This window comes from Salvelinus fontinalis, chromosome 31 (assembly GCF_029448725.1).
Source record: "Salvelinus fontinalis isolate EN_2023a chromosome 31, ASM2944872v1, whole genome shotgun sequence".
In the NCBI taxonomy this organism is placed as follows: Eukaryota; Metazoa; Chordata; class Actinopteri; order Salmoniformes; family Salmonidae; genus Salvelinus; species Salvelinus fontinalis.
In genome coordinates, this window is record NC_074695.1 from 28,413,142 (window position 1) to 28,425,904 (window position 12,763).

At 45.5% G+C, this 12,763-nt stretch overlaps 1 protein-coding gene across 5 annotated transcripts in view; it reads left to right on the plus strand.

Annotated features, from left to right (window-relative positions):
- The first annotated feature begins 8,401 nt into the window (after nt 1-8,401).
- Nucleotides 8,402-12,763, plus strand: part of LOC129829982 (signal peptide, CUB and EGF-like domain-containing protein 3) — a 124,222-nt gene continuing 119,860 nt past the window's right edge. For 4 of the 5 annotated variants that reach the window (XM_055892065.1, XM_055892068.1, XM_055892069.1 and 1 more), the window contains exon 1: nt 8,403-8,823. In XM_055892065.1, coding sequence (XP_055748040.1) covers nt 8,718-8,823 — 106 coding nt within the window. In that variant the 5' untranslated portion in view covers nt 8,403-8,717. Of the gene's footprint in view, nt 8,824-12,763 lie in introns of all 5 variants that reach the window. The other variant, XM_055892066.1, reaches the window with a different exon arrangement.

Consider the following 12,763-nt stretch of genomic DNA (forward strand, 5'->3'; position numbering starts at 1 on the left):
ATTTTGCCTTGTATCAATTTTAACCTGCTTCCACTGGAGGTTTAAAATTAACTCTTAAGGCTGAGTAACAAAAAACAATTTGTTTTGCAGCCTCGAAAAGTGAAACCTTGGCTGACCCTGCCCACTTGAAAAAAATACTACAGTATACTGTAGAATACTTCAGTACTTACTGTAGAATTCTATAATGAACTGTAGTATAAGCTACTGTAGAATACTATACTACACACTGTAGCAACCCTTTATCATGCGTAGTACTTACTATAGAATGTTGTAGTATACTGTTGAAAACTACAGTAAATACTACAGTATTATCCAGAAGGAAAAAAAAACTGTAGTAAATACTACAGTAAAGTCCGCAAAAACACTACAGTCCGCAAAAACCCTACACTTTTTTAACTATAGTAAATACTACAGTATATAATTTGCATATACCCTGCCCGTTCCCCTCCCCCATATTGCAATTTGTCCCACCCCTAAGTGAGAAACCTACAAGCCAAGTATAGACATTTTGTGTTCCCTACAAGTCATAGAAAAAAGCAGAAGTGCTGAACTATCTGTTCAGATCTCAATCCTACCTACAGGTTATGGAAATGTTCTGTTTAAGTATTTCTCCAGTAGGTTTTCAGAAGGAGGAAGCAAAAGCTCTGCAGTATACTACAGACTCCAAAAACGCTACAATAAATACTGCAGTATACTACAGTCTCCAAAAACGCTACAGTAAATACAGCAGTATACTATCAATCAAATGTATTTATAAAGCCATCTTACATCAGCTCATGTCACAAAGTGCTGTACAGAAACCCAGCCTAAAACCCCAAACAGCAAGCAATGCAGGTGTAGAAGCACGGTGGCTAGGAAAAACTCTGAAACTCCCTACATTCTGCAAAAACAGCACATTAATTAATATAGTACATACTACAGTTATTTTACTACAGTATTTAAACTATAGTTAACTGTAAATACTACAGTATACTACAGTGAATACTATAGTATTTATACCATAGTATCCTATTATCATGACACAAGGCGAGACCCAGATGCAGACACAGGAGGCAGATGGTTGGAGTCTTACAATGTTTATTAATCCAAAAGGAGTAGGCAAGAGTGGTCGTGGACAGGCAAAAGGTCAAAACCAGATCACAGTCCAGGAGGTACAGAGTGACAGACAGGCTCGTGGTCAAGGCAGGCAGAAAGGTCAGACAGGCAGGTACAGAGTCCAGAAACAGGCAAGGGTCAAAACCCAGAGGACCATAAAAAAGGAGAATAGCAAAAAGCAGGAGAACGGGAAAACCGCTGGTTGACTTGGAAAACATACAAGACGAACTGGAACAGAGAGACAGGAAACTGTCACGTTCGTCGTATGGAGGAAGACTGGAGGAAGACTTTCGCTGCCTCCAGCTCTGCCTTGGGGCGGCGATATTCATCCGGCTGTTCCCATGGGCCCTTGCCGTCTAATATTTCCTCCCAAGTCCATTGCTCCACAAAGCGCTGTTCCTTCCTTTCACGCTGCTTGGTCCGGTTGTGGTGGGTTATTCTGTCACGTTCGTCGTTTGGAGGAAGAGAGGAGGACAAAGGCGCAGCGTGATACGAATACATTATTCTATTTATTTAACACGAAACGAAGAACACTTAAACAAACTTTACAAAAACAACAAAATGAACGTGAAGCTATATTATCAACAAGTGCAGACACAGGCAACTTACACATAGACAATAACCCACGAAATACCCAACGGAATATGGCTGCCTTAATATGGTTCCCAATCAGAGACAACGATAAACAGCTGCCTCTAATTGAGAACCAATCTAGGCAACCATAGACATACAAACACCTAGACTAGTAAACACGCCATAAACATACAAAATCCCTAGACAAGGCAAAACACATACATCCCCCATATCACACCCTGACCTAACCAAAATATAAAGAAAACAAAGATAACTAAGGTCAGGGCGTGACAGTACCACCCCCCCCCCCCCCAAAGGTGCGAACTCCGGCCACAAAACCTGACACAGAAGGGGAGGGTCCGGGTGGGCCTTCTTACGGCGGTGGCTCGGGTGCGGGACGTGGACCCCACTCCACCATAGTCATTACCCGCTTTGGTGGCGCCTCTGGAGCGGGGACCCTTGCAGCGAGTCCCGGACTGAAGACCATCGTAGAGGGCGCCACTGGACGGAGGGGCAGCTCCGGACTGAGTGGTCGCTCCGGACTGAGGGGCAGCTCAGGACTGAGGGGTAGCTCCGGACTGACGGGCAGCTCCGGACTGAGGGGCAGCTCCGGACTGAGGGGTAACTCCGGACTGAGGGGCAGCTTCGGACTGAGGGACAGCTTCGGACTGAGGGGCAGCTCCGGACTGAGGGGCAGCTCCGGACTGAGGGGCAGCTCCGGACTGAGGGGCAGTTCCGGACTGTCGGGCGGCTCTGGCAGCTCCTGACTGGCGGGTGGCTCTGGGAGCTCCTGACTGGCGGGCGGCTCTGGGAGCTCCTGACTGGCAGGCGGCTCTGGCAGCTCCTGACTGGCAGCTCCTGACTGTCGGGCGGCTCTGGCGGCTCCTGACTGTCGGGCGGCTCTGGCGGCTCCTGACTGGCGGACGGCTCTAGCGGCTCCTGACTGACGGACGGCTCTAGCGGCTCAGGACAGACGGGCGGCTCTGATGGCGCTGGACAGACGGGCGGCTCAGGCGGCGCTGGACAGACGGGCGGCTCAGGCGGCGCTGGACAGACGGACAGCTCAGGCGGCGCTGGACAGACGGGCAGCTCAGGCGGCGCTGGACAGACGGGCAGCTCAGGCGGCGCTGGACAGACGGGCAGCTCAGGCGGCGCTGGACAGACGGGCAGCTCAGGCAGTGCTCTACAGATGGGAGCAGGAACAGGGTATACTGGACCCTGGAGGCGCACAGTAGGCCTGGTGCGTGGTGCAGGAACTGGTGGTACCGGGCTGGGAACACGCACCTCAAGGCTAGTGCGGGAAGCAGGAACAGGGCATACTGGATCCTGGAGGCGCACAGTAGGCCTGGTGCGTGGTGCCGGAACTGGTGGTACCGGGCTGGGGACACGCACCTCAAGGCGAGTGCGGGGAGAAGGAACAGGGCATACTGGACTGCCGAGGCGCACTATAAGCCTGGTGCATGGTGCCGGAACTGGTGGTACCGGGCTGGAGACACGCACCTCAGGGCGAGTGCGGGGAGAAGGAACAGGGCATACTGGACTGCCGAGGCGCACTATAAGCCTGGTGCATGGTGCCGGAACTGGTGGTACCGGGCTGGAGACACGCACCTCAGGGCGAGTGCGGGGAGGAGAAACAGGGCGTACAGGGCTCTGGAGACGCACAGGAAGCCTGGTGCGTGGTGTTGGCACTGGTAGTACTGGGCTGGGGACACGGACCTCAAGGCGAGTGCGGGGTGCTGGAACTGGAGGCCTGGTTCGTGGCGCCGGCACCGGAGGACTGGTGCGAGGGGCTGCCACAGGAGAGCTGGTGCGTGGGGCTGCCACAGGAGAGCTAGTACGTGGGGCTGCCACAGGAGGTGCAGGATTAGGGAGGCGCACAGGAGGCCTGGTGCATGGGACTGGCACTGTCATTACCAGACGGTTAGCACGCACCTCAGGACGAGTATGGAGAGCTGACTCAGGTAACATCAAATCCCGGACACGCTCCTTCGGGCGGATGTCGTGCCTCATGCACCAACACAGCAACTCCATCATTTCACTCTCCTCCAATTTCCCCATTAATTCCTTCACAGTCTCTGTTTCACTCCCGTTGCTCACCTCCAATATCACCCCGACTGGCTCTGGTTCCATCTTCGGCTCCTCACGGTAAGCACGGGAAGTTGGCGCATGTCTCCTACCTGAACTCGCCACATTCCCCGTGTTCCCCCCCAAGACATTTTTGGGGCTGCCTCTCAGGCTTCTAGCCGCGCTGCCGAGCTAGCTCCTCATAATGCCGCCTCTCGGCTTTCGCTGCCTCCAGCTCTGCCTTGGGGCGGCGATATTCACCCGGCTGTTCCCATGGGCCCTTGCCGTCTAATATTTCCTCCCAAGTCCATTGCTCCACAAAGCGCTGTTCCTTCCTTTCACGCTGCTTGGTCCGGTTGTGGTGGGTTATTCTGTCACGTTCGTCGTTTGGAGGAAGAGAGCAGGACCAAGGCGCAGCGTGATACGAATACATTATTCTATTTTTTTAACACGAAACGAAGAACACTTAAACAAACTTTACAAAAACAACAAAATGAACGTGAAGCTATATTATCAACAAGTGCAGACACAGGCAACTTACACATAGACAATAACCCACGAAATACCCAACGGAATATGGCTGCCTAAATATGGTTCCCAATCAGAGACAACGATAAACAGCTGCCTCTAATTGAGAACCAATCTAGTCAACCATAGACATACAAACACCTAGACTAGTAAACACGCCATAAACATACAAAATCCCTAGACAAGGCAAACACATACATCCCCCATATCACACCCTGACCTAACCAAAATATAAAGAAAACAAAGATAACTAAGGTCAGGGCGTGACAGAAACCCAGGGATAAATACACTGGGGAAAATAAGCGACACCTGGAGGCGGTGGAGACAATCACAGGGACAGGTGAAACAAATCAGGGCGTATGGGAGAGTGACCCAGAGAGCTCAGAGTGGTGTGGTTGTTCTAATCTCTTTCAGAGGAATAATTTATTTTCTCCAGAGTAAAAAAAAGATGTTAGGACTGATCTTGACCTGTGCCACTTAATCTGAATGTTTTGAATGAAAACTTTTACTCAACAAAGCATCTCTGCACCATCTCTGCATTTGTGTTTTCTCTCGTCGGTTTGTCAAGGTTAGGTTCTAGGGAACAGACAGAGAGGAGTGAATGAAGGCCTTAGAGATGTATTTTCAAATAACATATTTCTTCAAAAGGAGCAAAGTTTCATGTCATTCTACTGTGAGCGTGCTTTTCTACTAGGCTAAGATACAAACCTAGCAGAAATCTATGACCCTCATCTACTGTAGGCCTTGTTAAATGCTGACTGGGATAAAGGCATACACGTTGTGCCCTATAGCTAGACACTGAGGTCATTGTACTTCCACATAATTCCTCGTCGCTCTTGGGGCAGGCGTTCGTCATCTGACTGTATCTGTGTGGGAGATTGGCAGGTCTCATCCTCTGACTGTACCTGTGTTGGAGATTGGCAGGTCTCATCCTCTGACTGTACCTGTGTTGAAGATTGGCAGGTCTCATCCTCTGACTGTACCTGTGTTGGAGATTGGCAGGTCTCATCCTCTGACTGTACCTGTGTTGGAGATTGGCAGGTCTCATCCTCTGACTGTACCTGTGTTGGAGATTGGCAGGTCTCATCCTCTGACTGTACCTGTGTGGGAGATTGGCAGGTCTCATCCTCTGACTGTACCTGTGTTGGAGATTGGCAGGTCTCATCCTCTGACTGTACCTGTGTTGAAGATTGGCAGGTTTCATCCTCTGACTGTACCTGTGTTGAAGATTGGCAGGTTTCATCCTCTGACTGTACCTGTGTTGGAGATTGGCAGGTCTCATCCTCTGACTGTACCTGTGTGGAAGGTCTGCCTCAGCCTGGATCTTAGTTGATCATAGGGGGATTCGTGGAGATATTCTGCAGTCTGTACAGTAAAGCCACTACTGAGTATGCAGCTCTTACCCAGCCTATTTAGCTCATTCAAATAGGTCACCACCAAAACATGTGGGAGATAATCACCCATAGCCTTGGAGCACAGTTTTGAAATTCCTACTCATGCAAAGATTCCAAATCATCTAACCCTCAATCGATTCTAAGTTTACCTCCCCCCATCTGATCCCCTGTGGAGCTGGCATGGTCAATGCCCCAATACCCTGCTGTGTTGCTTGGAGGGAGAAGATGGAGAATGAGTAATGTACCATGTTGGTCCTGTGTGGCTCAATTGCTAGAGCATGGCGTTTGCAACGTCAGTGTTGTAGGAAAATGTAAGCAAGCATTACTGTACATTTAAGCAAGCACTAGTACATGTAAAATGGTATGGTAGAGTGAGTCCCATTGCTGAAGTATATGATGCCATTTGGTTACATAGTGGGGCTGTGTGCTTATCTAATAGGAGAAGCCTGTATTGCAGCCTGCAGCTGTATTTTCCCAGTCTCTTTCTTTACCCTACAGGCATACTCTTTCCTTTTCCTCCGGATTCACAGTGTAACTGAAGTCCTTTCATGACAACTAGGGTCATAAATTAAACATTACCTGGGCTTCTCTTATGCGTCTGTTCAAGTAAAAATAGGTATGTTTGTGTGTAGAGTGATGCCCCTGCACACCCCTCTACCATTAATGAAGTAAGTGTTACTGCTGTACCCATATGAAAATCTATGCATCACTTACAGCTTCCAGGCTCAGGCCTGCCACTGTGGCCTGACTTTCTCTGGCTCCCCAGTGATTCTCAGCTCATTTGGTTATACAGGGGCTCACAATTACCTGGAGATTTGGGGTTTGGGATATGGATATTTACATATTTCTTCTGACAGATGTTATTATAATTAAACAGGCCAGGCTGCCAGACTTCACAATTTGGATCTGAATGGTCATTACTATGAATCCTTTCAAATGATGTATGTTACAAGCCAGGAGGGATTTCTTTTAAAGGGCATTTTTATACTTTGTCTGATTATTCCTGGTTATAAAAACAACTCCAGGGAAACATTAAGATTCACGACATGAACGTTCACAACAGAGGAGTACCATCCATGTTGATTTTTTTCTTCAAAATTAGATGCACGTCCATAAAATAGTATATGATCAGGCTTCATTTTACCACCCAAATATTAATATGGAGCATTAGACATTGCCAGAAAGTGTCTTCCATCCTGCAAGGAAAAAACAAAGAACAAATACTTAATCAAAGATTAAACTTGGGTAAAAAAAGAAGAAGAAGAAAGAAACCTTAATGTTCCTCTGTACCTTTGAACTATTGAAAAATGTTTTCATTTTATCAGCCACAGAGATATCCATCTTTATGGACAAGCTTTTATCAGATTGTTTGCTATCAAAAGTTTCCGTTATCTTACTAAGCCTGTAGAAAATAGATTTTTTTAAATCTCCAAATCAATTTTAATGCGAGACCCTAATTGCATTTTTGATTAAAGAGAAATAAAACAGGGAAGCTAGAGAACATCATTATTGAGCATTATCTTTCTCAAAACAAATGTAAACTTAAAGCATATTGCACCAGTACAGCAGATGAAATCCTAGAGGAAATGAAATATAATAAGCATATCTTCTGTCTAATACTGATGCAGTGCTGAATCTAATCTCCATGTTCCAATCTCCAGTCTTCTTTTAACTCTTTCAAGTTGAAAAGCACCCATGATGCACTGCCACAATGAAAGAACAGGAACATGCTGATTCTTGTTTGCATTTCCTTTTGTTCAACTTTTATTGATTCTTTAAAAGAGACAAGGAGGTAGAGACTAGCTGCACAACACAAAGACATATTCATTAATGGGACACCTATCCTCTAGGAGGCAAGCAGTATAGGCTTGGCCTGCTGTAAATAAAAAGGAAATGTATCATTTGAGGGATGTTAACAGGCAGGTGATGTGAAATGTAGGCTGCTTGGAGATATCCTTTGCTGGGTTTTAGAAGATGTGAAAACCTATTTGTGAGGTGTGGCCAGGGAAATGTAATACTTTTTCTGTCTGCCTTGTGTAGCCTACACATGGGTATAGAAATAGGCAAATTCAAGTGATGGTGCAGACAAAGTGGAAAGGGTACAAACTCATTTGAAAAAGGAGTAGGCCTATGTATACAAAAAGATTATATAAAATGCCAGACTTGTGTTTTTCATTTATGTAAAGCCAGCATGTAAATCCAGCGGAACAAATATATGAGTAAGATGTGATAATTAAACTGAATCTCCTGCAGGCTATTGCTAAATAGCAGATCATGTCATGGTGTTTATTGCTCTCTAGATCTTTTTGAATGCCATTTGCTCCTGACTTTTTTTGAGGTGGCAAAAATAGGTAATAATCATTTTGTATGAGAAGCAATCAGCTCGCGTAGCACACGCAGAGACTACAACCTGTTCGCGGTCATTGTGCATCGGGTGCTATCAACACAACTCCTTATATTTGTCATTGTATGTGTCAGTTGCAGGTTTTTATTTTTTCCCCCGCACCGCTCTTTTCCCTTGTCTGTGGGGAAAGTGTTCAAGTTGGTTGTGGTGTGGCGCGCGGTCCATAGATTGCACCCAGAGTTTGACCTTTCGCCCACGGAAGTCTCCTCCATGACAACCCCCGATTTCGTTCCAACCAGCAGCTGATTGTAAATTCCTGCAGAAAAATAAACACTTGCAAGTAGTTGGAGAAAGAGAGAGAGCGCGTGTGGGAGAGCGAGAGCAGGAGCAATGCGCGGATCCTCATCTCTCCACCCCTTTCCTCCTCTCTGCCTCACTCCATCTCTCTCAAACGTCCCTCTGCCTTATATTGAAATTGGTCTGGGTCGAACAGGATCACAGAACACCGCTTCTCTATTGCTGCACATTGTCGGGTATTCCGCAAAACTCGATCACTTGAAACACAATAAGCAGACACAAAGGAAAGGACATAGTACCACCATATATTTTTAAAGGTGGAACACGTTTTTCCTCTAAAAAAAATACCGTCCGTTTGTGCGTGTTAAGCGTTGTAAAGTAGGTGTTTAACTATAACTGTCCAACTACAGTATAAAGTAGCCATGCATCTGCACATTATAATGCGCGCTAGCATTGGATTAGTCGGTTTCTGTCTGCTTGCCTTTGTCCAACAGCCAGCTCGCGCTTCAGGAGGCAAATCCACTCAAGGTAAGTTTTCCCATCAAAATCCCTTTATTCCTCCAGGCTGTATCTTTCAGACCCTGGGGAGCAGCTATGATTATTTAGTGCAGATTTCATTACCTCAATCCGCTGTGCATTGTGAATTTGTAAGCTAATGCCTGACCAATTTCTAATTGAGTTACATATTAGTTCATCTTTAAAAATTACACACACACACACACACACCAATAAATTCAGCATCTCACAATAAAAAATTTAAAACTAAGTATTTCTCATTCATCCTATTCAACATTATATTATATTTAATGAACAGGCACACTGGTAAGCAAATTGAAAACGCTTTTAGTAGGCTGATGCAAAATATGTTTATGTATTAAGTACCTAGGAAATTCCACTTTGTTTAAATATTGTTTTGCACTTGCATGTGTCCTGAGATCAGGAAATCATTTATTCTGTTGCATGCCCAGACTATATTTGTCTCCCCATGATGTTTAAGCTACTGCTGCACTTTTCTGAGACTGTCACAAAAGTGGAAAATTAACCTGTTTTATAGGTCTGATCCAAAACCGTTAATCAATGTTTAAATCCCTCTGACACTCCCATTTTCTAACCATGGAGATAAACTGGCGACACTTCAAACACCAACAGTGTGATCAGAACAGGTTTGTTGAGAACTTCAAGAACAGAGTAGTTGTTAATGAAAGAGAGAGACCATCAAGATGTATTTGTCACTACCAAGCCAAGTATTTGAAAATACTCTGTAACACTCACATGGAGCAGCAGGGCTCTCCCTAGTCTCTCTGTCAAAGCCTCCACTGAGCTAGGCTACAGTACTGCACCCGGGTTGCTTTCATGTCTTGCCGCCTCTGTTTGATTCATACACAGATTGTGCCTCAAGGCTTTAAGGTGAAAAACTCTAAATCCTCATTGAGCACTCAGACTAAAGATGTTGATGATTATGAGGATTAGGGTAATGAAAGTCAATGAAAATGCGTGGACGATGCAGGTCATAGGACAACATTTTACTTGCAGTTATAAGTCATCCATCCACACAATAAAATGGCTGAAATAAGTTGCTGCCTGGGTGCTGTTTTCTTACCTATTTACTATTTCCTATTTTCTGTCTGTTTCTCTCTTTAAATAATAAGAATAATAAGAATATGCTTACTCATGTCAATCTGTAGCAACCAGATCTATATATGCCAGGGACAGAGCACAGTGTGTGTGTGCAAGCCTCAGCAGCTTTGGTTATGTTTCACACACAGATAGACACAAAAAGACATCCCTCGGCCCGTCAGGCAAGGAGTGTGGGGGGGGGGGGGGACTATTTAGCATCCTGGGTGGTCGGCTCCCACTTGTGAGAGAACCGAATATTTACATTCTGCAATTATAACTACTTTTTTCTAACTTAATTTCCCACAACATCGATTACACACTTGCTCGTCATGTGGAATGTTACCGGAACAGTGTTATCACTCAGTAATGGCATGCACCTGTTTGTAGCCTAAGTGACATAGCCTGGCAGAGAATGGACTCTGTGAAAACAGAACTCTTAAGAGTGGGGGGATAGTCTATGAATAATGTGCAGTTAGTCATATTTGTATGGCTTTTAATCTTTAGACATTTATAAGAGGGAGAGATGAGATGGAGAAGAAGAGAGGAGAGAGGGAGAAAGATGAGAGAGCGGGAGAGAGATGAGATCAAGAGGAGAGATGAGACAGATGAGATCGAGAGGAGAGATGAGAAAGAGAGAGAGACAGATGAGATCGAGAGGAGAGATGAGATCGAGAGGAGAGATGAGATCGAGAGGAGAGATGAGATCGAGAGGAGAGATGAGAAAGAGAGAGAGACAGATGAGATCGAGAGGAGGGAGGAGAAAGAGAGAGAGACAGATACTGGAACAATAAATGGTACAATTTGTCAGGTCAATATTGATTCAACAAAGATGTTGGTGACAAGCCCCTTTGTCTTTCATCAAATGAACTAAGGAATATTGTGGGGGATATGGTGAAGAACAGGTAAAAAAAAGAGGAGGATGAAGAAGGGAAATTAGACCGGTTAGAGGTGCAGGTGGAGAGAGAGAAAGGAAAAAGGGAAATAGTGAAGGGCCTTGGACAAGGCTAATCACTGAGCCTTTGAGCTAACCTCAAGTCGGAAGTTCCTGGCTAGCTAATACAGCGCCAAGGCAACCGTTGGTGAGGTCCTGACATGCTGTGGTGCGGTGCAGAGCGGTGGCTGTGTTGGTGTAACCTTTGCTCCTGGGCCCAAGGGTCTCTCTGGAAGGCAGAGCTCCTACTGCAGCCAGGGAGGGAGCCAGAGGCAGCAGCCCTCAGCCCCGAGCCACAATGTGGGAACCAACCAGCCCTGGCCTGGAGGGAGCGACTCAGCAAAACGAGGCCCAAGTGGAGCGAGGGAGGGAGGCCTAGAAGTGGTGTGTCTTCCACAAAGAATGGGATGGAAGGAAGGCCAGAGGTTCCCCCCCTCCCTTTTGCTTTTATCCCTCCTCTCCTTTGTTTGCTTTGTCTTCTTTTTCTTTTCTTTATACTAAATGAATTAGTCATGTCTGATTCCACCGTCTGCCATAGGCTATGGCTGTGTGTGTGTGTTACAGGCATGCACAAGATCTATTTAATGGGGCTCCTATTCCTCAATTTGTTATCCTCTAGTTGTAAATCATTAAACCTGTCCGGTCCTCATACATTCTCTGTCGTGGAAGGTGAAGATGTTAATAGATTTGCACTGCTTTTCTTAGCAAATATTGCAGGCATTTACCTGTGAAAGTCAAAGCTGTACAATTAATGAAAGTCAAATACCGACATCTCTTGTGATCTCTTGGTAATGGTTCCTGGTAACCACATATGAAGCCACATGAAAATATCTGTTTAAATGGTGCTTTTCTTCCTGCTCAGCTTTCTGGGCTTGGACCACCCTAAGAACACCACAGAAGAAGAATGCAACTATTGTGGAGACAACATTCTATTCTCTGTGATCATCGTGGACCATGGCCAGTCCTTTCCCACTTTGGCACACATCTCATCACATTCACTCTTAGGTGCTGGCTGTGAGCATTCATTTGTCTAGACAGCAGTGGTATTTGTTGTGCTATTACAGTACTGTTATCTACTCACAGAGTGGATATGTGCCTTAAAGCGTACTGATGTCAAAGTCCCTTTCAGTGTGCCAAGGTATTAGGGATTCAGGGGTTTTGGCATATCTATTTGACACGCAGAACACTTTTTCTTTATTATTTACTCAATATAGCTCCAGGTCACATATTCAAATGGATGTATGAAATTACATTTACATCTCTCAAGATATTTGCTGCTGTTGTGTATGTTTTTCTCTTTGCTGTCCTTTTCTTCTTCTTAATCAATACATCACGGTCGTCATAGAAGCCTGTCAGGGTCATTGATCTTCATGAGTGTAGAGTAGACAATCAATTTAGCTGTGCTTTGCCACTCTGAGAATGGATATTCGGATACGACCTGCCTGAGAAGTGGTGCTCCAATACCACTGGACATGTTGTTACAGAGCAGCTGAGTGAAAGGAGGGAGATCATAATCTTTGCAGTGGTTGAGTGGTTGAAACGATTGATAACAGTTCCGTCCAAGACAAATATATAGTCTGAATAGTGAACATGGCTTTGATCTTTAAGGACATGTGGTGATGACGTTAGGACAAGCATAGATCTGATACTGGTCTAGTTTGCATATTGATATACACTGAGTGTACAAAACATTAAGAACACCTACTCTTTCCATGACATAGACTGACCAGGTGAAAGCTATGATCCCTCATTGATGTCACCTGTTAAATCCACTTCAATCCGTGTACATGAAGGGGAGAAGTAAGGTTAAATAAAGATTTTTAAGCCTTGAGACAATTGAGACATGGATTGTGTATGTGTGCCATTCATGGGCAAGACAAAATATGTAAGTGCCGGTCTGGACTAGGGCTGTCTGGACTA